The sequence below is a fragment of the Saccopteryx leptura genome, chromosome 6 (assembly GCF_036850995.1).
Source record: "Saccopteryx leptura isolate mSacLep1 chromosome 6, mSacLep1_pri_phased_curated, whole genome shotgun sequence".
NCBI classification, from domain to species: Eukaryota; Metazoa; Chordata; class Mammalia; order Chiroptera; family Emballonuridae; genus Saccopteryx; species Saccopteryx leptura.
In genome coordinates this window covers 195,322,295-195,349,753 of record NC_089508.1, presented here as the reverse complement: position 1 = coordinate 195,349,753, position 27,459 = coordinate 195,322,295, and the positions used below count along the sequence as shown (strand labels likewise).

The following is a 27,459-nucleotide window of genomic DNA, read 5'->3' as shown; positions in this document are numbered from 1 at the left end:
AGGTGGGCCCACTGGTCCTCGCTTCCTGACCCCCAGCAGGCCCACCCACCTTGCCCAACGAGGCCTTGTGGCCTCTACTCAAAGGGGCCACGCCTGAGAGCAGCCCAGGGACTGTCACTTCTCCCTCCTGGTGCTGCCCGAGAGGAGGAGTCGGGACTGTCGCAGCAGGAAGGGGCTCTGGTCTCCAGATGGACACCCACCCGGAAGCAGGCTGCCCAGACCGGCCCCTGGGGTAACCAGCTCCCAGGCGTCTCGGGGCACAAACACCAGCAGCCAAGACGTGTGAGCTCAGAATGTTTCATTTAGGACCAAACCCTCCCCGTGGAGCAGTCCCCTCCCAGCTGCTGGCTGGAGCACTGACCTGGCTGAGCACCAGCCTTGGGCAGCTCACCCCCACTCCCCACAGGAGACCCCCAGTGAACCGGAGGCCCCGGGGCTTGGCCTGCGGGACCCCAGTGGATGAGTCGAGGCCCCGGGGCTGGTGTGCGGTCTGCTACGGCCGGTTCACATCACTGCCTCCATGTGCAGGATCCTCAGGGCCTCGGAGATCTGAGCACTGGTGTCCACCTGGCCGTACATGCCCACGAGGAAGGCCCGGTGCAGCAGCACAGCCGCGTGCTCTGTGGGGGAGACGGCTCAGACGGGGCCACAGGGACGAGGCCTCCCTGGGGGACCGCCAGGCGCCTGGGCGGGGTGGGTGGGTGGGTGGGGGCTCACCCTGGCAGAGGAGGGTGTACTCGGGCAGGTTCCTGAGGGCCGTCTGTACCACCTCGAAGTCCCGGCTGCCCAGGCAGTACATGAATGTGGGCAAGAAGTCGGCTGCGATGCTGGAAAAGGCATGTGCTCGGTGGGTACCCCCCATGCCCGAGACTCTGCCCTAGAGCCTGCGGCCGCCCTGCCACACGCGGGGGCTCACCTGGGGTTGTTCTGGATGGAGCGCAGGGCCAGGCTGAAGGCCAGGGTGCGGCACGCCTCCTCCGCGGAGCTCATGAGCCGCTGCAGGTTGGTCTGCAGGGTGGGGAAGGAGTTGGGGTGTGACCAGGGTGGCCTGCCGTCTAGGGCACAAGCATCTCAGCCTCCTGACAGCTGGCACAACTCTGTCGAGGGCAGGGAACCCCATCCCCAAAGCCCCCTCCTCTCCTGTCCCTGGACGGCTCTGGGACCTCAGACCCGTGAGTCAGCAGGTTCCGGCCCGGAGCAGAGTGGAGGCCCGGCCTGGCCCATGTGCTGGACTCTGAGCACGTGGAGGGCTGGGTCAGACCCACGCTGCGCCCACCCCACGGGCTCCCCCACACGGGCCTCTCCCCCGCCTCTGGGACGTGTCACAGGCACGGCGTCTAGCCTGCAGCCGGAGAAGGCCTCCGTGTGGGGCACCCCCTCACCGAGAAGAAGCCCAGGATCTCGGGTCGTCTCCGGGACATCTCGTCAATGTCGCTCAGGACCTCCAGCAGGTCTAAGGCGGGCAGAGGGGCACGTGAGGGCCAGACCACAGCCGCTGGCCTCAGGGGTGAACTTATGTCCCCCGAGAAACCCACGGGTAGGGGGTGCAGTCCTGGGCTCCCAACTTTCTGCCTCATCTCGAGTCTGCTTCCCAGTGCGACCGGCCAGCACACAGGCCTCGTTCCCGGCCTGAGTCTCACCCCCACCTCCGGCCCTTGGCCCCCATGGGGAACAGCCCAGCGCCCTGGGCCCTGGGGGCCCACTCCTCTGCTGCCCCTGCGGTGACAGCCCGTGGGCCCCGGCTCCCAAACTCACCCTCAACGGTCTGGCCCCGGGAGAGCCTCTTCATGTAGGGGGCCATTTCAGCCGCGGTCAGAGGGGTGAAGAGGGAGACACTGACCAGGGGCAGGGAGCCAGCTGAGCTCTCGTCTGCGAGACAGGAACCAGTGCTGAGATGCAGACAGACGGCTGTGTGTGTGTGTGGGGGGGGTGATCGGGCCACCTCAACACCAAGACTCTGGGATCCGTGGGTGCAATGCCCCAGATCACACAGGACTCCAGAAGGTATGGCTGCCACCCTAGGCTGAGCGGGGTGCCTGGTGCCCTGTGGCGCTTGTTAAATGTGAAAAAGGAGCCATGGGGAGCACCTGTCACCCGCTGTCCCTTCCTGTGTCACCGGGCACAGCGCAGGCACTCAGCAGAGACACCTGAGTGCTGAACACTGCTAAGTGCTTCCATGGGACACCGAGAGCCACACAACACCCACAACTCGGCAGCACCTGCAGGGCCCCTGTCACTCCTAACCCCCTAGCCGCTCGCGGGGCATGCCAGAGCACCAGTGACCCCGCCTGTGTGGGCTGGGTCACCAGCAGGCAGGAGGGGCCACAGACGGAGACGAGAACAGGACAGAGCGGGACGTGGCCGGCTTCATGGAGGGGCACGGGGCCACTCAGTGCTGCCTGCAGGTGACCCCAACCCGCGGCCAGCAACGCCCAGGGACCCGAGACGGCAGACCTGCAGCCCCTCCCCCAGAGCCCCGCAGGCCCGCTCACCCTCGCCCTCCTCGTCCAGGCCTTGGTCCACTCGACCGTCCCTGCTGGGCAGGCTCAGCCCCGCGAGGAGGGACTTGAGCATCACCAGGTCGCTGCTGTCGAAGGACAGGTCACTGGGGAGAGCACAGACGGACTGTGAGGGCACCGGTCCAGGGGGAAGGCGGGTGTGGTGGGGGTGGGGAGGTGGGGCGAGGGAGGCCTGGACACTCAGGAGGCAGCCGGCTCAGAATGGGTGGTGACCCTGGCTGGCCGCTGTCGCGGAGCGCCAGACCAAGCGGCGCTCGGGAGACACGCGCACACTCACTGGAGCGCGTCGGAGTGCTTCTGCAGGAAGGCGATGGCTGCGGGGGCGTTGCAGGCGATGTACTTGTGGGTGAACTGCACGAACTTGCTGAGGAAGGGGGCCAGGTGGCGGGAGGACTTCCTGTAGTTCTGCAAGGGGCAGCGTGCGTCGTGGAGCTCTCAGAGCGCAATGTGCCCGTCCAGCCTCACGGCGGCCTGAGGCCCTCACCCCAGGGACTCAGCACCAGCAGTGCCCATCATGCTGGCCACTGGGCATGATGTTAAGGGCCCCAGAGGGTCAGAAAGGGCCTTGTCCTTCATGACTCCCACGATGACAGCGAAGCCCACTGGAGCCCGTGCCACGCAGCACAGGCTTGGCAAAGGCATAGCCGCTGCAGAGGGCAGCCCTGAACCCCGCCTGGGTTTTGAAGAACCTGGGGTCTTCCCAGGGTGAGAGCTGCTCCCCTGAGCAGGTCAAGGGGCTCTGCTCTCCTGCAGGGGTCCCCCGGGAGCCCTCACGCCAACGGCCGGCGGTGGGTGCCGCGGGACGAGCTGAATGGGGAGTGGTTTCAGAGTGGCCGGGCGGCTGGCGGGAGAGGGGGCGGGACGGCGCGGGCCTCACCACCGGCGGAGACGGCACCCACCAGCAGCAGGCGGAGGAAGGAGAGCAGGGTCGGGGCAGAGGTGGAGGCAGAGGCAGGGAGGCGGCGGGGCGGCACCCACCAGCAGCAGGCAGACGAAGGAGAGCAGGGGCAGAGGCGGAGGTGGAGGGCAGGGAGGGGCAGGGGCGGAGACAGGGGCGGAGACAGAGGCAGGACCCACGCCGCGGGGCGGCACCCACCAGCAGCAGGCGGAGGAAGGAGGGCAGGGGCGGGGCAGGGGCGGAGGGCAGGGGCGGAGACAGAGGCAGGACCCACGCCGCGGGGCGGCACCCACCAGCAGCAGGCGGAGGAAGGAGGGCAGGGGCAGGGTCGGAGGTGGAGGGCAGGGGCGGGGCAGGGGCGGAGACAGAGGCAGGACCCACGCCGCGGGGCGGCACCCACCAGCAGCAGGCGGAGGAAGGAGAGCAGGCAGTCCCACAGCGCCCCCTGGTGCTCGCTCTGGAACACCTGCGGCTGCAGCAGCTCCAGCACCCCCAGCACGTGCTGGAAGAAGGTCAGGTGGTTCTGCTGCCGGAACTCCTGGAAGTTGAGGTGGGTGCGGCCGTGCAGGAGCGCCGCGATCATGGGCAGGTGCCTGGAGACAGGACGAGCGCCCGGCGGGCCTGAGTGCCCCGCACGAAGACACGCTGCAGCTGGCTGAAACTCCCAACCCCGTGGGCGGGTCCGGGCCTCCTGCCACCCCTGGTCCTAGGTCTGGAGGAGGCATGACGCACTGCTCGCCCTCTCTGAGGTCCCTGGTCTCTGCCACCGAGGCCAGCGGATGGCCTGTGCACCTTCCTATCGGCTGGCAGCTCACACAGGTTCTGGCATGGCCAGCGGGGGTGCTGGCAGGGCCGAATGCCCCCTAGAGAGCCCACTTGGGGTGGGGTAGGAGGCCTCTACCAGGAGCTGTGCTCCCAGAAGCCCTGGAGCGGTGGGCAGTACCTGAGCAGCAGGATGGGGTGGGCTACAGCCAGCTTCCGACAAGCCATGTTGGCATCAGCCACGCGGCTCTCGGCCGCCCGGGAGTCGCTGGTGTCAGCGAGGAGGGTGATGAAGCGGTGCGTGAGGACATCCAGCTGGAAGGAAGGGGTCAGAGGCTGGGCCGCCACAGCCTTCACGCCACACCTGCCCGCCCAGAGCCTGCTGTCGCCCTGAAGGGGCAGCAACGGCACAGTGGGCCGTGGACGGGTCTCTGGGGCCACAATCCCCGCCCCCCAGGACCGGGCAGGGCCACGCAGTGACCCAGAGAAATCCCCCAACACTCTCTGGCACTCCTGCAGGTCCCAGGCCGCAGCCGAGTTTCCAAAGTCACACGCGCAATATCTGCGAGTCGACTCCCACACACGACAGAAGCTCTAACTTCTGTCCAGATGCCCCAACGAGCCAGGAAGCCAACGCTTCACGTAAAGCACGACCAGGCGTGTGAGACAACAGGGACACCCAGGAACAGGAGACAGCAACCCCCACGCTGCCTGAGAACACAGGTGCAGGGCCCAGACCCGCCACCCCAGCCAGGAGGAGTGCAGGCAGCTGCCCTCGCAGGGCCCACCGGAAGTGGGAGACGAGGAGGCGGGCCTGGCCCACAGCAGAAGCCACGCAAAGGAGTGCACCCCCCACACGCTGAGGCACGTGTGCGTCTCCATGGAAGTACTCTTGAGTGACCGGCGCCCACCCAGGGGGCACAGTGGGCAAGCTGGTCGACAGATGTCCAGACAGTGCAAGCTAAGGTGCGGAGAGAGCGGCTGGGGACAGGAGCCTGGGGAAGCACGTGGGGGGCTTTCTGGGTGGTGGACACGCTCACTGCTGTGGGTGTGTGAGGGCACCCCGCAGCTCTTGTGCTGGTGGTGGGGACACAGGAAGACACCGCTCGCCTCTGCTCTGCACCCAGAGGGCTTTGTAAGGAGAAAAGCCATTTCCGAAACCCTCCGCGAGGTGGGACAGACGACAGGGCTGAGGTTGGTGCACCCGCTTCCCGGTTCGGGCTCCACCTCAGGTGCGGGGACAGGAGCGGTGCGCAGTCAGGGCCTCACCTTGCAGATGCTGCTGGCAGAGGCGCCCGCGCCGTGCAGCAGGCCCTCGGGCGCCAGCACGCGGAGCTCCGGCAGCTGCAGGTACAGCTGCACCAGCAGGTCCCGGCAGCACTGGCCCAGAACGCTGGAAGAGACGGGCGCGGGGCTGGGGAGGGATGGCCGGGAGCGGGGCCCGGGCACAGGCGGAGGTGCCCACCCTGGGCAGAGGGTCTCCGGGCCCCGCCCGTGTGCGCCCTCACCTGTCGCCCCACTGCTGGATGCAGGCCGTCAGGTGGGCCGTCACCTTCCGCACGCTGTCGCCATCGCCGCGGCAGCAGCAGAGCAGCAGGGGCAGCCGCGCCTGGAGGAGGCTGCCCGCCGCGGCGTCCCCGTCCTGGCCCCGGGCCTCCGCCTCCGCCAGGATCAGCTCCACCAGGCCCAGGAGCTCGGGGGCCTGGACGCGCAGCACCAGCTCCTCCCTCCGCTTCTGCAACAGGCCCACCCGTCAGCCAGCCCCGGGGGCGGGCGGCTTGCACAGGCGCCCCCCACCCTGCGGACAGGGGCACCCCGAGTCCTGCCTGAGGGGTGCGCTGGTCCCGCCCCTGCCAGATGCGAGGCACGTGGATGCAGGCCCAGAGGAAGTCCAGAGAGGCTGAAGGGTCAAACCTGGGAGGAAGCAAGGAGCCCGGCTGTTTCTGGGCAGAGGGGAGAGCGCGGTGTGGGGCAGACGGCGGGAGACATGGCTAGGACACAGACACTCCCCAGGAGCTCGCTAGTGAAGGACCAGGCCCACAGGTAGAGAACACGGGTGGCCCGCCCTGCCTGACCACCCCCTGCCGTACGCAACTCTGCCCACCCCCCAGGCTGGCCAGCAACACAGAGGATCATTGGCACCCCTGCAACACACTTAGAGGAGAGCTGCTGACCTCATCTGAGGATAGGGGACAATTCCACATCCCAGCTGCCGTCTATCCAGGTGTGCTCTACACCCTGAGGAGGTGATGCCCCCCAAAGGGCCCCTTTCCCAGAGCAACGGGGCAGCAAGGACCAGCAGAAAGAGCCCCGGTGGGCAGCCAGTGGGAGTGCCGGTGGGCTCAGGTGCTGGGTCAGATGCCTGTGACCCTCCGTGCCGCCATCCCTGCTGGGCTCCTGAGCTGTGCCGGGCGGGGGGGAGGCCAGCACTCACCTGTGCTCCCGGTTCTTGCCCAGCAGGACGCGGGTACACTGGTGCAGCGTGGACCAGTTGGATTGGTGCGTGAGGAGGGCCAGGAGGTAGGGCCGGAAGGAGGGCACCTGGGGGCCGGGCTGGCCTTTGCCCTGGGGAGGAAGGAAGCCCGATGGCCCCTGGTCCAGCCAGAGGAAGCAGAGGGACGGGAGGAAGACCGAGCTCCTGCCCAAGGAGCAGCAGCGGCCCCTGTACCAGGCCCGGCAGCCACCCCTCAGATGACAAGGAGTTGAGCTGAACTGACTCCTTGGAGACCAGCAAAAAGGACAGAACCAACCCAAGCTCACGGCCCCCTGCCCCCATCCCTGCATCACCCTGCGGGTCCTCCAGTGTCTCCTGTGGACAGGCGGGCACCTCCAAGGGCCCCAGCCCCTCCCTGCAGGGCCTTGCCCCTCTCATCGGGGTGCCCAGCCCCAACCTCAGCCTGTAAGCCACGGCACCTCCAGTGCCCTTTGGAGAGGACCTGGACCCACTCCCAGCTGGGGGCCCCAGCAACCAGGTCTCATTGGTTGGTATGACTGGCTCATAGAGGGGACATGGGGCCCATGTGGGTGGGTGAGAATCAGGCCCAGGGCTCTCTATTGATTTTTGATTTTTAGAGAGAGGGGAGAGAGAGAGAGAGAGAGAGAGAGAGAGAGAGAAAGGGGAGGAGCAGGAAGCATCAACTCCCATATGTGCCTTGACCAGGCAAGCCCAGGGTTTCGAACCGGCGACCTCAGTGTTCCAGGTCGACACTTTATCCCACTGCGCCACCACAGGTCAGGCCCCAGGGCTCTTTAGTAGACACCGGACCCCAGAACGGCCAGGGTCACTGGAGGCCACGCCCTCAGGCGCACACCACCCACCTTGCTCCTCGAGAACAGGAGCCTCTGCTGCAGATCGGGGCAGCTGCTGATCACCTCGGGGTCCAGCATCTCCAGCCAGTCCACCAGGAGCCCCGAGCAAGGCCCCAGCCGCATGGCCTCCAGGCTGAAGAGGAGGGAGGGCTCAGAGACGCCGGCCAGGGCCGCCACCGGGCTGGCTACTGCCGCGCCAGCTCACCTGCTGCTGTCGGTGTCCTGCTTCCCTGCAGACGGGGGCTCCTCCTTGTCCTGCAGCAGCAGGGCGCTCACCACTGCGATGGGCCTGGAGGCCGGGAAGGCCGAGGCCGCAGAGAAGAGTGCGGTCAGCAGCTCCTCCAGGTAAGGCGACCTCACCTCCATCAGACCCCGCAGGACTGCGGGAGGGACACAGGGCTGTGAGTGGAGCCTCAGCTCGGGGATGGACCCCGGAGAGACAGCCCCCATCCTGTGCTAACTGCGCCCCGTGTGCCCTGACCCCGACCAGCTAGCAGGTGGCAGCTCGCAGGTTGGCGGCCTCCAGGTGAAAGGAGACCATGGGTCAGCTGGTCAGCACCAGGCCCAAGTCCCCTCAGCAGAGCCCAGGCGAGGGCTGGGGGAGCCACAGGGCGAGGCTCACAGGGCCGAAGTGGGGCCTCTCTGCGGGGTGGCGGGGTGGGGTCTCCACAGGCCTGGGTCCCAGGTACCTTTGCCGACAAGTTCGGGCTCCACACCACACTTCTCCCCAGACCTGAGGGTGGCGACAAGGGCCCGGACACTGGAGCTGACCACCTCCATGTCCCCCTGGAACGCCAAGGCGTCTGCCAGGTGCAGGAACCCACTCCGCACTGTAAGGACACATCTGAGTGACCAGCCGGCCTGGCCTTGGCCTCTCCTCACTCCTGCCAGATGGCCTTTCCAGAAGGTCCCCAAACTGCCCATGCCCCTCGGATCCCATCTGCACTTTCCTCCCTGGGAAACTCCCCCAGGCCCTAACCCCACACCACTTGGCCACATCCACATGGATGCCAGTCCAGGGCCCGCAGACCCCGCCGGCCGTCACTGCCCAGGCAGAGGCTGGAGCCCCAGCACGGGGGCGGCCCATCTCTGCCACACCCACCCTCACCGTCACTGACGCGGCGCTGCGCGGAGTACTGGGTGGCGAACAGCTTGAGCTGAGCCTGCAGGGGCCCGGCCTCCATGCCGGGGTTGTCCAGCCACTGCAGCGCCTGCATGAGCACTTTGAGGAACAGCGAGGAGAAGCCAGTGTCCTGGGGCACGCAGCGCTGTGGGGACAACCGCAGCTCGTGGCTACATTGGCACAGAGGACCCTGCCGGAGGCGGTGGCCCAGGCACGTTGTCACGTCGCCTCTCCACAATGCTGCCCCAGTGCTGCCGAACCTCAGACGTCCCCTGAACACCACCGCAGCGAGGCACAACTGCCGTCTGCAACTTACCTTGACGAGGTCAGTGGAGGGGGCACACACACACACACACACACACACACACACACGGAGAACCACAGTGACAAGACACACTCGCGCACACACCTGAGCAGGGAGGCGGCTCGGCTAACTGCACGTCCAGCTGGCAGACCCACAAAGGACCCGCCTGACCCCACAGGCTGCGCAGCTTCCACCGTGAGGGGCGGGGCCCAGGAGGGGAGGGGCCGGGAAGAGCAGCCCCGCCCCGCCCCGCCCCCCCCGCAGGGAGGAGCCCCGCCCTCCCGCGTGGACCGACACACCCACCTGGTACTGGCGGAGCAGGCGCAGCAGCGGGCAGGCCAGGAAGTGGCTGCGCTGCATGGACACCACCAGGGCCCCGCCGTGCGGGGAGTTCAGCAGGGTGGCCAGGGCCTGTAGCAGGCGCACCGCGAAGCCCGTCACCTCCGGGCTCCCCTGGCGCACTCGCGCCAGCTCCTGGCCCAGGGCCTGCTGTAGCGCCAGGGCCACAGGGCGGGCGCTGGAGCTCTGCCACCGCGGGCCCGGGTTCAGCGGGAAGACCTGAGCAGAAGGGCCATGGTCAACACGAGCCCGGCAGAGAGGGGGCCCTTGGCCCTCTCGCCCTGCACCTGTCACCACCACGACCCCTCAGCATCCCTGTAAGGCTCTCCTCCATTCAGAAGGGGCGTGCCCAGGACTGAGGGCCCCAGCGTGGCAGTGAGAGCACAGCCAGCCCAAACCCTGCCACCTCGCCCGCCATCCACAGAGCCGTCTGCGGTGGCATGTGTGACTGTGGACAAGTGGTACAAGCACTCTGCAACGAACATGGCTGCGTGTGGTAGGGGAGACGTGCGTGGACACGGAACCATAGGCCATGGGGCTCCACACACACGTGTCCAGAAGAGGTGAAGCACAGAGGAAGGAAGCAGAGTGGGGGTGGCTGGGGAGTGAGCGCGGAGGGGGCGGGGCTGCCAGGGCAACACCGCAGACTACACTCAGCCAGAGGCTGCTGCACAGCTCTCCTGTGCCGAAACCCCGACTCCACGCTGGTGGATGCCGTGGGCAATGCCGCAGACTACGCTCAGGCAGGGGCTGCTGCACAGCTAGCTCTACTGTGCCGAAACCCCAACTCCACGCTGGTGGATGCCGTGGGCAACACCGCAGACTACACTCAGCCAGAGGCTGCTGCACAGCTCTCCTGTGCCGAAACCCCGACTCTCCACGCTGGTGGATGCCGTGCAGGGCGGAGTCACTTCTCAAGGACAATGTGAAAGGCACACGTGTCAGCAGAGTGGCCACGCTTGGGAGGGCTGTGTGTGATACGCAGGCTCGCCTGGGCACGAGGGCATGAGCCCTGTGGAGCCAGGCCGCAGACGCTGGGCCACTGATGCTGGGCTCGTGATGGGAGCCACAGCACCTCTGGGCCTGATGACACTGAGCGTCTTACAAGCACCGTGAGGCAGACACTGTTCTGAGCCTGATTTCACAGAGGTAGAGACTGAGGCACGGAGAGAGTAAGTGGCTCATCAGGGTTGAAACTGAGGACAGAAGCCAGTTCAACAGAGCCCCCCACTCAACCTCAGTGTGAGGTCTCAAGTAAAACCCGGCTCCAGGAAGGAGGAACGGGACAGCTGGCGGACACCTAGCTTCCGCAGACGGCCATCCCAGGAAACAGTGGCTGTACCTGCAGCAACATGCTGGCCAAGTCGTCCTCCGGGCCAAGCACCCGCACCTGAGTCACGGCCCGGACCCGGCCCTGGCCCGGTGCTGGCTCCGGGCTGCTTCTGGGTTTTGGCACCTCCACACTGTCTGCAGAGAAAGGGAACAGGTGTCAGCTGAAACGTCCCCGGCCAGCCCAGCAAGGGTCATGCCAAGGCCAGGCTCACCAGAGGCCCACCACCCGGAGAGGTGCCAGCGAGCAGGCGTGCAGGGCCGTGGGGCAGAAGCACAGACACTGGCCAGCAGCACCATTCCCCCTGGGTCTGGGGACAGGCCAGGCTGGTACCTCGCCGAGGGGGCAGAGAAGCAGTGAGCAGGGAGTGGAAAGTCTGGCCTCCGGACGCGCCTCGCTCGTGCTGGACCTCGACCAGGTGAGCCATGTAGTCTGTGAAACAGCAGCTGGAGGTGAGCACCTGGCCCAGCGGGAGCAGGGCTCTGCAGACTTCAGAAGCCACCTGCTGGAACTCTCGGTGGGGCAGGTCGTGCCGAGCAAGCACCCCCACCCCCAGGAGCGTGTTGACACCTGGGCTGTCTTAGACGGGCAGTGTGGGCCTGGCCTCTCCTGACCACCTCAGCTCCCTTCCACCCCCCTGCTCGGAGCTCCAGCCGCCCTCCCCTTTGCCCTCTCAGCCCCCGACCCCCACAACTGCACACACCAGGTCCCGGGGTGCTGATGACCAGCACGGGGACCCCCCTGGCCTTACTCTTGTCCATGATGTTCTGCTCCAGGGTCTGGGGGTCGTGGGCCACCGCCTGGTCCAGGTACTGCAGGAGCTTGCTCATGCTGGACACGGGGATGCCAAACGACTGCACAAACAGCAGCAGCTGCTGCGGCTCCAGGTCCTGCAGGGCTGAGGCCAAAGGCACTCAGTGGGCGCCATGGCAACCCGGGTCCCGCCCCAGAGCAACGCCAGGGGCAGCCAGCTCCCGGAAAGGCTCACTCCAGGACTGTGTGCACCCCGCAGCTCCTCTCCTCTGGCTCCACCCCCTGGAGCCACCCAGCTCCCCACCACTGCCAGAGTCCCGACTCCACAGAGCATATGCTCCGCCACGCTGACCAGGGCCACACCACCGCTCACCAACCTGCCTCCCCAGCGGCCCTGCCCTGCCCAGGCACCGCCCAACAGGGCGTCCTACCCTCTCTAAGGTCCCAGTCCTTGTGTGGAATGACTGCTCACGCCGAGCCCTCAGCCTCACAGCTGAGGTAAGGACTCGGGGACAGGGCGTTCTCCTGGGCTACACGGGCCAGGTCCACCCTCAGCCCGACCCTCCCCGCAGCCCAGCCCAGCCTGGCTGTACCCGCGTCCACCAGCCGAGGGACCTCGGAGCGGATCATGCGCAGCTTCAGCCAGTCGGGCAGCAGCAGTGCCTCCTCTGACGTGTCCACTAGGAAGGCTGTGGGCAGGGGTTTCTTCTCCGGGAACCAGATGTCCAGCAGAGCCTGGAACTCGCCGTCGCCAGCTTCAGGAGAGAGAACAGGGTAAGTGGCAGGGACGGCTCCCCAGGGCCTTTCTAAACCTCTCCGTCCGAGGAGCCCCAGGACCCACGCACGACTTAGAGCCAGGCTGGAGGAAGCAGCGTGCGTCCTAGTCCCACCTGTGGGAGCAGAGACTTTGTGAGAACGTGGAGTCAACCCTGAGCAGCCTGTGTGAACCCGAGAGTCTCACTGGCCGGGCCGAGCGCAGGGAGGTGGAGACGCAGGGGCAGTGTCCCGGGCACGGCCGCGGGCACCTCTGATGACGGAGCAGTGTGCGGCCGGGCAGTGAGGAGCCAGGCTGTGGATTTGAGCAGCTCACCAGCTTTGGAGGTCCCCCACATGGAGGGGGTCAGGACTTCCCCCAGAACCCCGCCCTGCCCCCCACAGACAGGGAAGTTCCTCATCTGTCTCCACTCCAGGGCCCCCCCCTGCATACGGGGAAGGTGGGCCAGGCTCTTCCCGTGAGAAGCAGCAAGCCCTCCTGGACAGACCCCGGCACCGCCCCTTCCACGCCCGCAGGCTCCTCACCACGGGGCGGACCCAGTGTCAGGAGGATGACCATGGCGTGGACCACCAGGATGTGCATGGTGGCCGTCTCCCCACTGGTCCAGCGAAGGAAGACCTGGTCCTGTGACTCCGACTGCGGGGAGAGGAGGAGGTGACGTCCGGATGAGAGCTCCGCGGGCAGGGCGGGGCTCCGTGGGCGGGGGCGCCCTTACCCAGCTGTACACCTCCTCCCCCTCCTTGCTCTTGCGCATGCGCTGGACGTAGCGGGAGAAGATGGAGAGCAGCGCGGCCAGCACGGCGTCGGACTCGGCGCTGCAGGAGCGCTTGGAGAAGAGGTGGGACATGATGGTGGAGCGCTCCACGATGAGCCGGGCCACGTCCTGGGGGCGAGCACGGTGTCAGGGCCTCCTCCCAGCTGCCCGCACACCACGCGGCCGACCAGGAGCGGGACCATAGCGGCCAGTGCGTGCCCGTGCCAGGAGGGCGCTCTGCACAGGGTCTTCAGACACACAGGGACACATGTCTCCCTGGAGAGGACGCGGCCCTGCTGGTGCACGGTGTCGCCGCATGCCCAGCAAGAAGAGGGCCCACTGACACCATCCTGCAAGCGGCAGGAGTGTGCCCCCTCTGGACGCAGAGGGGAAGGCCTGCACCTCGGTCTTCCACCTGCAGCAAAGGCTCTGCCAGCCAGGGACGGGTGGGGACCTCCAGTGCCCTGTGCTGCACAGGCCGCCATTGACCCCATCCCTCCACAGGGACCACTCGGGCACCGAGCCACAGCGGCCAACGGGAAAGCAGGTAGAGAAGCCGGCCAGAAAAGGGCGGGCGATGAGAAAACGGGCACGTACTGAGTCCAGCTGCTGTCCCCAAAAGGAGCAGCAGCACAGAATACCTGGGCATGGCCAAGCCCCTCCCAGGACTCAGAGTGACAAAGGCAGGCAGGCGCTGGGGACCGCAATGCCCAGTCCAGCACCTCGGGGCCCCTGGTTCTCCCGCCCTTGACGCCCGCTCTGGACGGAAGGGCAGCAAGGAGGTGCCGGGAGCTCGGAGCCCCCACCCCAGGGCAGCCCCGCCGCCCCCGCCCTCACCAGGGCCAGGTCGCTGTGCTGGCCCTGCTCCTGCACGGGCGTGTGCTGGGACAGGTAGACCAGGTAGGCGCTGATGGTCTGCGGGTCGGTCTCCATGTGGATGGCCTGCTGCAGCGCCAGGGCGGTGGCGGAGCAGACGCTGTGGAACAGGGGCAGCCGGGGCAGGTCGCGCAGCAGCCACTGGTAGCCCGGCAGCGTCTCCGCCTCCCGCGAGTCCTCCTCCGCCGGGGGCTCCTTCTCCTCCCCGTCCCGCAGGCCGCCCTCCGACAGCACCAGGGACAGGCCCTGCAAGCAGACACGCGGCTGAGCCGGACCCGCACGCCACACTCCGCCGTGCACCCCGATGGGGACGGACGGGCCCCAGGGCCTGGGGAGCACGCGGCGGCCGGGTGCAGAGCTGCCAGCGCCGGAAGGAGGCAGCTGCGGCACACGCGTCTCCAGCGGGCCCGGGTCTGGAAAGGGTCACTAGTACTGGTCCTTGGTGCGTGAAACCAGCAGGGAAAAGCGCTGTAGGCTGAGACAGCACCCGACTAGGAGAGTTGTGCCGGGGTAGTGTGCAGGGGTAGTGCCGGCTGCCATGCTCACCTTCATGGCCAGCACGCGGGAGGCCACCTGGGAGGAGCCCAGGCGCCGCAGGAAGTAGTCCAGCACCTCGCACGTGGTCTGCTCGTCGGCCTTGGGGCCCAGCAGCAGGTCCTGCAGGCGTCCCAGGAGCTGCCGCTGCTTCTGCTGCCTCTGCAGAGACGAGAGGACCTCAGGGGGGGCGGCCGGCAGGGTGAGGGCGGGGGCGGGGGGGGGGCTGGCAGGGTGAGGGCGGGGGCGGGGGGGGGGGGGCGGCAGGGTGAGGGCGGGGGCGGGGGGGGGCTGGCAGGGTGAGGGCGGGGGCGGGGGGGGGGGCGGCAGGGTGAGGGCGGGGGCGGGGGGGGGGCCGGCAGGGTGAGGGCGGGGGCGGGGCACCGACCTGCCGCTTCTTGGCCTTCTGCTCCTTGCTCCCGCCCTCCTCCTCCTCCTCCCCAGAGGTGGCGTCGTCCGCAGCGTCGTGCAGCAGGAACTCACACAGGCACTGCACGGGCAGCACGTCCAGGGAGCCCTCGCTGGCCTGCACCAGGTCAGCCAGCCAGGGCATGGACTGCGACGAGGCCTGGCACGGGACAGCCGCACTCAGTTCCTTCCGCATCAGAGCCACCTCCTCCCCATCCTCAGCCCGCTGTGCCCGCACCCCACGGCACTGGTCCTGTCCATCCGCTGCCACTGGGGCGCGGTCCCTGTGACCCTCCCACCTGGTGCCTTCTTCTAGCTACAGTCTCGTTGAACGCCAGGGCACAGATGCCCCTGGAAGGTGAGCGCCCGCCCCCCATCGCTGCACCCGGGCGGGACTCGCCTGCCTCTGGATGATGTTGAGCAGGAAGTCCGGGTTTCGGCTCCGACACAGCAGGTGTCCCAGGCGGAGGGACTGGTTGAGGCTTTTCACTTGGTCCAGGATGTGAGGGGGTGGCCTCCGAGGGGGCCCTCTGAAAGTCCCAGAGGACACGGACTGTGTCAGAAGCCGCAGGAACAGCAGAGGTGAGGGGGGGCCGGGAACTGCCTGCGACCCCCTGAGGGGCTCTCCCCCCGCCCAGTGGCCCAGGGTCCCCTCCTCCCGCGCCTGCTGCTGTCTAGCTCAGCCCCACCTGCGGCCAGCTCCACGAGGACCGGGATGGTGGCCTGTCTCAGGGGCTGTCCTTCCTGCTGACCCCTCACCCCACCCCACCCCAGGCTCAGTATCCCCAAGGTGAGGATTCCAAGCTGCCAGGAACACAGTGCAGCTCGTACTGGGGGTCCAGGCTGGTGAGCTGAGACAGGAGGAGGCTGCTGCTCTCGGTGATGGTCTGCTTGGTGGACGCGGCTGCCAGGTGCCCCTCGAACGCCAGGATCTCCTGCTTCTCCCGCTGGGAGATCTGCAGCTCCCGGTTCAGCATCTCCGTGCGGGTCTCCTCGTCCGTCAGGGTGCACGGTGGGTAGGAGTAGTTACTGGGGCCAGACAGGGAGGAGCTGGTTGCCGTGCCATCAGAGGCCCTCAGGGGCGCCCCCGCCTGGCGCCCAGCTTCAGCTGTCAGGGCACACTGGGAGCCCTGGCGGGGCCATTAAGATGAGACCTCTGTGAGGGACCCCATGCCCGGCTGCCCGCTCTCCTTGCACTGGAGAGTGTGCTGGCCACCTGAAGACCAGGCCTGACAGTGTCTGAATCCGGGACCCAGAGCTGTAGCCCAGGACATCCACGCTGGAACCCCTTGCCACAGGCAGACTCGCCCCTTCCAGAGGCATGAGCCCCTTCTCTCCCGCACCCTGCAGTCACATCCGCCCTCCTCTGGTGTCCGCACGTCTCGGGTCTGTCCTCAGGCTGGTAAGTCTCCTGTCAGCCCCCGGCCAGCCCTTCGAGGTGCGGATGGAGCTGCGTGTCTCCAGCGGGGCACAGGTGACACAGAGGTGACACAGCCTCAGCACGTGCAGACACAGGCCCACGGCACCAGCACCGCTCTCTGGGCTCACTCAGGAGCCAGCGAGGCGCGTCACACCAGCCCCGTGTCGGCCGTGCAGAGGTGGGTCACCTGTCGCTGCTCCAGGCGGGCCCCCACCTGCTTCTGTGAAACCACCTTGTCCCTACCTGCCACCCCTGCCTGGTTCCCGATAACTCCGCTGTGTCTCCTCGTCACACCACCCATCAGTCTGACACGAGAGCCACCCAGGATGGCCCCTGCAGCCTCGGTGCCCCCCCCCCCCCAGCAAGGGGAAGAGAGTAAAGCTCTGAAGACCCAAATTCAGAAGTTCAAGCCCACGATAACGGGGACCCAGGGGGCAGCTCGGCTGAGACGAGAGCCACCCAGAGCCCAGCCTGCGCTCCACCTCCCGGGGCGGACCAGGTGTCCTGTCTCAGTGGTGGGCCAGCGACATACTTGGTCATCACCATTTCCATGAGCATCTTCAGCGTGGGGTACTCCTCCCAGGCGGCCAGGCCTAGGGGGCCAGGAGACAGCAGGTGGCAGAGGACCCAGTGCCCCGCCCGGCCGCCCGCCAGCCAGCACCTAGGCCCTCTTCCCGCCTCGTTACCCAGTCCCGGTCAGGCTCCACTCCAGTCCCAACAAGCAAGACACCCCAAAGGCAGAGGGGCCAGTTCCCCGCCAAGATGACCGGTGCTGGCCTGAGGCGGCTCACCGATGTTCTCCGGGTTGAACGCAGCGACAACCAGCAGGAGGGGCCACGCCTTCCAGTAGAGGGTGGAGATGGCGAGGTTGGGAGGCTGGTACCTGAAACAAGGGTGTGGACAGCTGGGCGGCAGCCACACTGAGGGACCCGATGGGCCTCGGCCCCGGCCAGGGCAGCGGCTCGACTCAACACCTGACCAACCCGGCAAGGGCCTTAAAGGCTGCACAGCCCTATGAGTCTAATGAAAACACTGACTCTCAAACTTGGAGGGGAGCACAGGGGCATTCTCTCCCAATAAAGAGTCGAGAATAAAGCACAAGCTTGTCACTGTAGAAACAAGTGTGCGTGTTAACAAATGCAGGAAACGAGAGTCTACGGGACCCGAGAGGAGAGGACAAGGAGAGACGCAGACACCCGGAGGACGGCAGGAGGGCAGGCCTCGGGCATCCCCGAGCAGGCGCCCCACAGCGTCTGCGGCAGGCCGAGAGCCGGCCCGTGGTGGGCCCGTGGAGGGAGCGTGGCCGTGGACCATGAGCCTCAGTGGAGCAGGAGGAGCTCCCGGGAGTCTGACACAAGACCCCGTGCCGGCGCGGGGCCCTTCTCCTACCCCGGGGGCAGCTGGATGTTCTCCGGGTGGTGGTAGGTACACAGGTTCAGGACGGCGTCGAGCAGCTGGACCCTCTCCACCTTCAGCACTTCCACATCTGAAACACAGGGTCCAGGGCCCGCTCAGTGGACACTGAGGTGCAGGATGCCAGGGAGGGGGAGGCAGGGCCTTGCTCTCCAGAGCGGGGAAGGGGCAGGACTGACAGAGGCACCAGGCAGGACATGCAGTGTGACCAGCACAGCCCAGTGAGGGCATTGGAAGCAGCCGCAGAGCCGGCCAGGGAAACGGAGGCCTGTTTTCACTCGGTGGCACCTGAGCTGGTCTAGAGAGCGAGCAGTGCTGTCAGGGGCAGCGGCACAGCGGGCATGGGGACATGGACGTGAGAGTGTTCTCACTCGGTGGCACCTGAGCTGGTCTAGAGAGCGAGCGGTGCTGTCAGGGGCAGCGGCACAGCGGGCATGAGGACGTGGACGTGAGGGTGCGTGGCGTGGCCGGGCAGTGGGTGGATGCCACCCGCCAGGCCAGACAAAGCCCCCAGGGACCTTACCGTCCGCCTGCACGGCCGCAGCTCGCTTCACGAGGTGGTCGGCGAGCTCCATGGCGTCCGCAGGGCCGAGCGGGAGCTCCCGGGACAGCCCGATGACCAGGATGCGCATCAGCGTGTCCTCCAGGATGGGCACCTCAGAGCACAGGCGGAGGAAGAAGCTGGGGGCAGATCCGGAAGAGGCTGGGCTCAGCAGGGCCAGCGCAGGCCTGCCGGTGACTCCCTGTGCCAAGTGCCAAGGCCAGAGAACGCGGCCACCACCCACCCTCTCCCAAGGTGGCTTGTTGCCGATGCCTCTGCGGACGAGGCTTGGCCACCCTAGGGAGAAACGTGGAAGGTACCCAGCCCTCAGGGCTCGGAGTCAGGTTAGACAGGTCCGTCCCCCCCCATCCCCCGAGATGCCGAACTGTGACGCGAGGAGAGGGAGAGGGACCCGGAGGCAGGTGCACAGGGCGGGTGGCCCTGGGCTCGGGGGAGGCAGGGCCACGACTCTGGCCAAGGCAGACGGATGTGTGTGCAGCTGTGTGGAAGCAAGAGCGGGCAGTGAGTCTGGGGTCACCAGGGAGTCGTGCTGGGAAGACCGCTGGCAGGAGCTCGGCCTCTGGGAGTGAAGGCGACACACCCAGGGTTTGCGAGGTGGGACGGGCAGTGTGGCCCCTTCCTGGAGCTGACCCCCGCCCCACCCTGCCCAGTGCCCCCAGGAGCTCACTTGCGGTCACTCTCGGGCGGCCAGTTGTCCCACTTGTAGTAGGTCTCTGGCTGCTCTGTGAAGAGGACTTTGTGGAGGCTGTGGGAGGAGACGGGCGTCAGGGGGAGGGGACGGGCGTCAGGGGGAGGAGACGGGGCGTCAGTGGGAGGGGACGGGCGTCAGTGGGAGGAGACGGGCCGTCAGGGTGGGGTGCCCAGGGCAGACACGTCTTCCACAGGCTCAGAAGCTGCGTGCTCAGAGGACGACCCATTTCCTACAGCCTGAGAATCCAGGGCACCCCACGAGCCTCCAGCAAACCCCCAACAAGGCTGCAGGGCTGGCAGACGACAAGGTGGTGTTTACAAAGTCCCAGCCCAGACAGACAGATGCCACCTTCACCCCCATCCAGGGAAGGCTCTGTCTGAGGTTGTGACAGCACACAGGATGACCCCTGTGTCATGTGACACAAAGGACTACTGCTGTCCACTGGCTCCTCTGAGTCAAGCAGTGGTAGTCAACCTGGTCCCTACCGCCCACTAGGGGGCGTTCCAGCTTTCATGGTGGGTGGTAGCGGAGCAACCAAAGTATAAATAAAAAAATAGATTTAGCCTGACCAGTCCGTGGCACAGTGGATAGAGTGTCAGACTGGAATGCGGAAGACCCAGGTTTGAGACCCTGAGGTCGCCAGCTTGAGCGTGGGCTCTAGTTCGAGCTAAAAAGCTCACCAGCTTGGACCCAAGGTCGTTGGCTCGAGCAAAGGGTTACTCAGTCTGCTGAAGGCCCGCGGTCAAGGCACATATGAGAAAGCAATCAATGAACAACTAAGGTATCGCAATGAAAAACTAATGATGCTTCTTATCTCTCTCCATTCCTGTTTGTCTGTCCCTATCTATCCCTCTGATTCTCTCTCTGTCTCTGTAAAAAAAAAGAAAAAGAAAAAGAAAAAGATTTAACTATAGTAAGTTGTTTTATAAAAGATTTATTCTGCCAAACTTAGCAAAAATCCAACATAAAATACTTGGTAAGTAACTATTATTATATGCTTTAACTTGCTGTAACTCTGCTTTATAAATTTTATAAAGCAAAGTTACTTTCCTACTTTATAAATCACCATGACTGTGGAACTGGTGGGTGGTTAGAAAATGTTACTACTAACAGAGGTACAGAAGTGGCCAGTAGGTATATAAAGGTTGACGACCCCTGGTCTAGAGGCTGGTGTCAGCCAGTGCCCAGACCCAAGGGGACAGGCTTCTGCATGGCGAGCCTTGTCCCTCATCACCAGTAAGCCCCGGGCAGGGAAGTGGCCCTGCCTCTCCCAGGGCCAGCCAAGCAGCACGCGGCCGTACCAGTGCACGTAGTCCTTGGGGGCGAGTTTGCTGATGGAGGGGACGACAGTGTGCAGCCACCAGACCGCGTCCCGCTGGATAGCGGCGATCTGGTTCTGGAAGGAGCGCAGCACCTCGAGGTCTGGAAGGGTCAACAACGCCTCTCAGGGTCGAGCTCAGGCGGGCACAGGGAGGGGGCCAGGGCCTTGGGAGAGGGCCTGCAGCCACGGGAGCCCCCTGCTGCCTGGCCCGGGCCCCCGAGCAGGGTCAAGCCCGGCCCAGTCCTTACTCTTCTTCTCCCCTTTGTCCCAGGCGATGCCGGCCTCCTTCACCTGGGCCGTGATGCCCAGCATCATGGACACGGCCAGCACGTCTGTGATGTGCACCACAAACCGCTCCTGCAAGCCCAGCACAGCCCGGTGAGGGTCTCACCCAGGCCCCAGCACACACACAGAGGGACAGGACACCGGACCAGTACGATGCCCAGGGGCCCCCGCCAGGCCCCCAGCACACACACAGGGACAGGATGCTGGGCCAGTATGATGCCCAGGGACCCCGCGCTAGAGGGCCAGTAGGAGCAGGTCTTGGGACCAAGAGCATACTAGCAGCAAGGTCAGGTCAGGCCACGGGAAGGTTCACCCAACAGAGCTGGACAAAGGTGCTGCCCCCAGAGAGCAAGCCCACACAGGGCCGTATCTTCCACAATCTTCCCGACTCCACCTTCTGAGCATTACCTCCGTCCACCTGTCCCTTACCCTAAAAGCGACCCAGAGCAGACTGCCTGGTCTATGCAGTCTGCATCACCCTGGTTCCCTGCTCACTGTCCCCTGGGCTCCCCCGGCCCGCCGGCTACCACTCTGTCCCCACCTCCACACCCAGCCAAGAGGCTGCTGATGCCCCTGGGGGCACCTGGCCAGCCCACCGGTCCTCCCACAGGATGGACCCCACGCTGTGTTCTGGGACAGGCTACCACGTGGGCGCCCACCACTTAGCCCAACGCACTGCCAACAGCTCGGGAGAGGCAGCAAGCAGGAGCGGAGGGGGGCCGCGCGCAGAGCAGCTGGAGCAGCGGGAGCGGAGGGGGGCCGTGGAGGGGGGCCGCGTGCAGAGCAGCAGGAGCAGAGGGGGGCCGCGCGCAGAGCAGCCGGAGCGGAGGGGGGCCGCGCGCAGAGCAGGGGGAGCAGAGGGGGGCCGCGCGCAGAGCAGCTGGAGCAGCGGGAGCGGAGGGGGGCCGCGCGCAGAGCAGCGGGAGCAGAGGGGGGCCGCGCACAGAGCAGCTGGAGCAGCGGGAGCGGAGGGGGGCCGCGCGCAGAGCAGCGGGAGCAGAGGGGGGCCGCGCGCAGAGCAGGGGGAGCAGAGGGGGGCCGCACGCAGAGCAGCTGGAGCAGCGGGAGCGGAGGGGGGCCGCGCGCAGAGCAGCGGGAGCAGAGGGGGGCCGCGCACAGAGCAGCTGGAGCAGCGGGAGCGGAGGGGGGCCGCGGAGGGGGGCCGCGCGCAGAGCAGCGGGAGCAGAGGGGGGCCGCGCGCAGAGCAGCGGGAGCAGCGGGAGCGGAGGGGGGCCGCGCCCCGAGCAGCGGGAGCACCTTGAGCTCCATGTCCAGGTGCTGGGGCTCCTTGCGCTCCTGCATCAGCCCGAGGCAGAAGGCCTGGAAGTTGATCTCGTGCTTGGTCTGCTTGATGATCTCCCGCAGCAGGGCCCGCGAGGCCCGCAGATAGTCGTCCTTGTTGGTCAGCAGGTCCTGGAACACCATGGCCAGGAACTGGGGTGCAGAGAGACAGTGCGGGGAGCTCACAACCGGCTCCCGTGCCGTCACAGGCCTGCCATTGGAGCCGTGCTCAGCCCTGCCGGGACACGGCGCCTGCGCCTGTTGTCCTGAAGCATAAGCGGGCACATGAGCATGCCCACATAGATCTGACCGACCCCTTCCCGACAGTGAGCATGAGCCAGCCCGCTCCACACCCCGGGCTCTGAGAGCATCGCTAGGTCTTATTCAGCTCTCCTGGAGGCTGGCCTGTGGGATCTAGTCCTCGTTACACCAGAGGACAGATCAGTCAGCAGACACGGGCTGCAGGGAACCATGCTGTAGGGACAAGCACGCTGGCTCGGCCCTGCCACACTCCCAACCTCCAGTGGGACGACTGGTCCACCACCTTTCCTGACACACTGGCTGCAGGATGACTGACAGCGGCCGTGAGGGCTGCACTGTGCCGACCCTGACATTCTACACAGAATTCACTGTTTAAATGCCTGGCTTGTGTTAATAAGAGCAGTGCGGCTTTCAGATCTCTTCAAAAAGGACATGAAATACAAGAGACTGAAGGCCCAGTGCCAGGAGGGCTACAGAGACGCCAGCAGAGACCCTCTGGAGCTGACTGCAAGTCACACGCAGGGTTCCAAGGGCACTGGGGCACAGCCGCCACCACTCCCGCAGCGTTCTCCTACAGCTCACCTCCACCTTCACCTACACACCGGCACTGCAGACGGGGCCACGCGCGCCCGTCCAGCCCTGGCCCGGTGTGGGGCCCCCGGGCACGGGTCAGCGTGGAGCCGCCAGGCACCCGGCGCCCTACCTTGGGCGCCAGCTCCGAGCTGTGCTGCAGCACCGTGTAGAGGATCTGCATGTTGTTCGGGTTCCGGGCGTTGGAGAGTTCGTTGAAAATCACAAACTTGATGGTGGTGCCCAGGTTGTCCTTGTGCGCGTTCAGCAGCTCCCTGGGGGTGAGCCAAGCACAACGGGCGCTGGCACGAAGAGGCCACCCCTAGGCCACCTCCCGCCACCACCCTCCGGCCGTCCGCACCTGATGCAGAGCATGTAGTGGTTGAGGAGGACCTTGGGCTTCAGGCGGATCTTGATCAGGTGGGAGATGACGTCCATGTCCTCGGCGCCGTGCGTGGTGCAGTTCATGCACACGGACATCAGCAGGTCCTGAGCCGGCCGGGTCAGCTGCGGAGAAGCCGGGATCGGCCCGTCAGCCGCGCAACCTCGGCCACAGGCGCGGCCCGGGAGGGGCCCCGGGGGCTGCCCTCACCTTGGGGTTCTGCAGCCACATCTCCAGCTTCTGCACCGTCATCAGCCGCACCTCCTTGTACCCGCAGGTGGAGGCGAGCAGCCGCAGCAGGTTCCGGGAGACGTTGTCTATGGGCTGCCGCCGGGTGAGCTGGTCCCGCAGCATGTCCAGCACGTACTCCTCCACGCTCTCCGTCAGGTCTTCATACCTAGGCCAGAGGGGGCGAGGAAGGAGGAGGGAGGGAGGGAGGCTGTCCTCACGGGGCCCACCCGCCTCCCATCCACACCCGGGGGCCTCGCTGGCTGGGGACCGGGCCGCACGCCTACCTGGGCATGAGCTGGCCCTCCTGCTCGGGGCTCAGCTTCTCCTCGGCGATCAGGAGTTCCGTCTGGCTGTCCTCCTCCTCAGTGAGGGAGGGGTGAGGGCTGCTCCCTGCAGACCGGGGGCCTCGTGAGCACATGCACCCACCCACCCCACCAGCACCTACTGGAGGGAGGTGACCCCAGCCCTCACCGTCTGCTGAAAAGCCCCGTTCCCTCCCCAGCCTGCGGGCCCAGCTTCTCTCACCAGCACTGAGGTCCCCTCCGCTGCGCCCCGCCTCCCCCTGTAGGAGCATGCTCTTGGGGGGCATCCTGGTATTAAACGCTGTTTGGATGTTGTCCACGAATGCCTTGCAGTGCGGGCTGTCCACCCAGATTCGCTCCCCCAGGGAGTCCTCGATGTATACCTGCTCAGCAGAGAGGCTGATGTCAGACCCCACGGGCAGCTCACTCCTGCCTGCCCTTGGTTGCATGAGGGCTGGGCCATGAGAAGAAGCAGGACAGGTGCTTCCCCAAACTGCCAGTTGCCCACAGCGGGGCTCCCAGGAAGAGCTCTCCAGCGACCCATGCAGAAGACAAGCTCTCCAGGCCCACCCTTTGAAGGAGCTTGCTTCTTTCTCTCCCGTGACCCAGCCATCACCCCCCCTCCATGGCACTCTGCTCATTTCACCTGAGAGCAGCACTCAACTGCAGCTCCCGGACAGGCCACACACCTTGACAAAGATCTCGGGCCAGTTCTCGTCCTCCTCATACGCAGCCATGAGGAGGTTACAGGCCAGCACAGACACCAGGCTGTTCCCCTTGGCCTTGAAGTTGATGGAGGCATCCCGCCGCAGAAGGCTACAGAGAGCCTGCAGGAGACGGTGCCCATAGCCCAGGGAGCCTCGCCTGCACACAGGCAGAGCCAGCGTGCTTGGGGAGAAGGGGGAACCCAGGGAGCCTCGCCTGCACACGGGGCAGAGCCAGCGTGCTTGGGGAGAAGGGGGACCTGGGCAGGTGAAGCAGCCCCGGTCCCTGGGCCCGTCTGGCTCTGCCCAGCTCTCACCTCGATGACGCTGCAGAGAGCCTGCAGGAGACGGTGCCCATAGCCCAGGGAGCCTCGCCTGCACACGAGGCAGAGCCAGGGTGCTTGGGGAGAAGGGGGACCTGGGCAGGTGAAGCAGCCCAGGTCCCTGGGCCCGTCTTGCTCTGCCCAGCCCTCACCTCGATGACGCCCTCCGTGGCGAAGATGTTGGGCTTGATCTTGGCCAGGTACATGAGGCTCAGGTAGAGGGTGCTGTCGGGCTTGGCCCGCGTGACCTTCAGCTGCTTCACAGCTCCGCACAGCACGCCCTCGATCCTGTCGTCATTGCCCTCCAGCTCGGCGGCCTCGATCTCGTCCAGCAGCGCTTGGGGCGGGACTGCGGCGCGGAAGGCCCGTCAGAGCAGGCCACCACGGAGAGGCTGCCCCTCAGGCGCCCCCCGAAGCCACTGGACGCAGAGCACCCACCAGAAACCCAGCAGGCTGGCCGGTTCCAAGGACAGCAGTACTAGCTGAGGTGGGGAGCAGGGACACACAACCCTGAGAGCAGGATCTGGTCCTTAGTCACCATCTACCCTAAGTGCTCAGAACTGAGTCTCACAAACACATTAGACGGACCAGTGGATGAAGGAATGAGACATTCCCAGCCTCCAAGACGGCACCCACTTTCTCAGTAGCCCCCCACCCCCACCCCAAGAGGAAAGACAGTGGATAGACAAAGCAAATGCATCTGCATAGCACATTCCAGTGATTCGACTATGGGCTGCTCTGCCTGACTGACAGGAACCAGCCTCACGGAGATGGCCACCGAGACTCGAGGCGCGATGTGCCTGGTGTCCAGGCACGCTACTGCTATGTGGCTGCGGCCCGTGAGCGCCCAGGCCCCGTCCCGGTTGCATTCCTCACTCTCTCCAAGAATTCAGAAGCACAAATGGGGTAAAGTCTCCTGCCCCACATTCTCCAAGAACCAGCTACACCTGTCGCGCCCAGCCTGGAAGTGGCCTCCACGACCCCCGTGGACAGACAGGATGGGGGGATTCATTGTCAGGGGAAGCCCAGGGACCGACTTTACCTTCAATTGGGACCACAGACGGCTCCTTAATGGAGGGAGAGATAGCGCGTTTTTCTGCCACAGCTGCCTCGGCCAGGCGCCCCAGGGCACTCAGAGGGGGTGTGGAGGACAGTTTGGGGCGCTTGGTGAGCGCGGCTCCCGCCAGCGCAGCAGCAGCAGCATCCCGCTTGCGCTCGGAAGGCAGGCCGGAAGGCGCAGGCTTCAGCAGGGCAGACGCTGTTTTCGAGTCACTGGCCTGACCCTTTGAGCCAAGGGCAATAAAGTCCCCAGGCGGAGGGTGTCCTGCAGAAGGATTGGGGTGGAGAAACGGGCACCTTCACACAGCGGTCCAGGTGAGAAAAGGCGGGGACGCCCTCCGACCTCCCGCTGCCTCGGAGGGGGCTCTCCATCCACAAGGGTCAGGGTGGCAAGACACAAGTCACCCAAAGGTCCCCAGGCGATGGTGACAGTCCCCAAGCGCGAACTGCCAACCCGGCCGCCCCTGCGCACACGTGTCTGAGACGGGCGTCAACACGCTCACTTGACAGAGGAGGACAATCGGGCACAGGGAGGTGGAGTGAGGATCGCGCCCACGGCCTCACAGCGGGACAGTGGCGAGACCGATCCGAGACGAGCAGCCTGCGGGAGGCAGTCCCAGCCGTCCTAACCCTCCCGGGGGGCCCCGCAGAGACCCCGACCCTGGAAACCGCCGTCCCGCGCAGGGAGGAGCCGCGCACCTGAAGTCTTGGCCGCAGCGCTGGGCCTGCGCACGGCGGGGGCCTTGGCGCGGTTCATCGCGTCCCCGGCCCGTCGCCGCTCCTCGCTGCAGCGCCGTCGCCCGGGTAGAAGACCAGCGCCAGGCGATCGCTCACCAGCTCATTCATTCATTCTTCCCTCGGCCGATCGGGGCCACGAGCCGGGGCTGACAGGGGCCCCGCCGAGCGGAGCGAGTCCGAAGGGGCCTCAGAACCGCCGAGAGGGTCACTATCGCGCAGCGGCGGACCCAGCACAAGCCGCCCAGAAAACCCAGCGACCCGCCGCCGCCACGGCTTCCCCGAAACCGGAAACCGACCTCATCGACCCAACTTCCGGAAGAACCGGAAGCAAAACAGCATGGGAGTGCAGGCCCGGAGGCTAGAGGGGCCTCGGCGCCTGCGCGTTGCTTGTAGCGCCCTCTGGCGGCGGGAGGCCGGCGGTGTCTCGCAGTCGCGAATTTCTATTCGGAGAGGTGGGTGGTGCTGTCACCCTCTTTGTGCAGATGCGGCTGACGTTATGTTGTGGCGTACCCAAGGGTGCACGCCAGAAAAGGTGGCATAGGGTTCTAATCCACACGTGCTGGACTTTCAGAGTACTGATCACCCATTTCGGGGTCAAAGGGGAGATTCTGGGGTCCCCAGGTGAGAAGTAGCAGGGAGCCCAGGGGACACAGCGCAGAAGAGCAGGAGCCCTTCCCTGGGGGAAGGGGGTCTCACGCCATCCTAGGGCTTCAGCAGTCCCGAGACCTCTGGCTGTAGCCCACCTCCCCACCAGGAACAAGGAACCGGGAGCAACAGCCTGGCCTGCGGCCCAGCCCCTTGCCCAGTGACCTCCTTTGGGGGGAAGCCGTGAAGGTCCCTGAGAGCTGACAACCAGCATTACAGGGGAGGGATGCCCTGTAGGACTCAGGCACATTCCTAACAGACCAGGTGCTGCCGGGGGCAATAGGGATAGGTAAACAAAGCCAAATGGGTCAGAGGTGTGAAACACACTTTATTCAGTAACTGCTGACACTGGGGAAGGCTGAGTTTTAGAGGCAGAAGCAGAGACTCCGGTGAGAACTCAGAGGGTGGTCAGTGTAGATGCCAGTGCTGGCTGGCAGGGGTCCAAGTCAGGTGTCCAGCACCTGGACTGGTCAGTGCAACCACAGGGTGTCTAGCAGCTGCTGCCAAGGGCCAAACCGACCCTTCTGGCAGTTAAGGGAGGAGGAAGCCCTTTATGGACCGGCATGTAGGAAGTGACCACATCTATC

At 66.0% G+C, this 27,459-nt stretch overlaps 1 protein-coding gene across 2 annotated transcripts; it reads right to left on the bottom strand.

Moving 5' to 3' along the window:
- Positions 1-315: 315 nt before the first annotated feature.
- On the bottom strand, positions 316-26,524 carry INTS1 (integrator complex subunit 1). Of its 2 annotated transcripts, XM_066387932.1 has the most exons (46): positions 26,189-26,524; positions 25,473-25,754; positions 24,583-24,779; positions 24,093-24,230; positions 23,627-23,786; positions 23,386-23,491; positions 23,081-23,267; positions 22,850-22,995; positions 22,622-22,763; positions 21,634-21,810; positions 20,340-20,448; positions 20,072-20,192; positions 18,747-18,824; positions 18,041-18,198; positions 17,494-17,590; positions 16,896-16,987; positions 16,637-16,697; positions 15,516-15,713; positions 15,085-15,214; positions 14,665-14,844; positions 14,289-14,438; positions 13,704-13,988; positions 12,828-12,995; positions 12,637-12,748; positions 11,931-12,092; positions 11,336-11,482; positions 10,918-11,016; positions 10,597-10,721; positions 9,219-9,473; positions 8,597-8,756; positions 8,178-8,318; positions 7,694-7,868; positions 7,498-7,621; positions 6,614-6,744; positions 6,006-6,093; positions 5,688-5,914; positions 5,449-5,572; positions 4,361-4,494; positions 3,818-4,010; positions 2,797-2,924; positions 2,493-2,605; positions 1,756-1,869; positions 1,383-1,453; positions 917-1,008; positions 718-827; positions 316-620 (listed from the first exon to the last, which is right to left on the bottom strand). In XM_066387932.1, the coding sequence occupies exons 1-46, from the start codon at positions 26,244-26,246 to the stop codon at positions 505-507; spliced, it is 6,561 nt and encodes a 2,186-aa protein (XP_066244029.1). In that variant the 5' UTR covers positions 26,247-26,524; the 3' UTR covers positions 316-504. The 2 variants fall into 2 exon arrangements, with proteins under 2 accessions (XP_066244029.1, XP_066244030.1); XM_066387933.1 differs by lacking the exons at positions 23,627-23,786; positions 24,093-24,230; positions 24,583-24,779; positions 25,473-25,754; positions 26,189-26,524 and having other exon boundaries at positions 23,380-23,488.
- Between the last annotated feature and the right edge of the window lie 935 nt (positions 26,525-27,459).

Coding starts and splice junctions, on each gene's coding strand:
- INTS1 (XM_066387932.1), bottom strand. CDS start 26,246: ATGAACCGCGCCAAGGCCCCCGCCGTGCGCAGGCCCAGCGCTGCGGCC. Junction 24,780..25,472: donor GTCTGTGGTCCCAATTGAAG/GTAAAGTCGGTC, acceptor TCCGCGCCGCAG/TCCCGCCCCAAGCGCTGCTG. Junction 8,757..9,218: donor GCCTGCTCCGCCAGTACCAG/GTGGGTGTGTCG, acceptor TTGTCCCCACAG/CGCTGCGTGCCCCAGGACAC.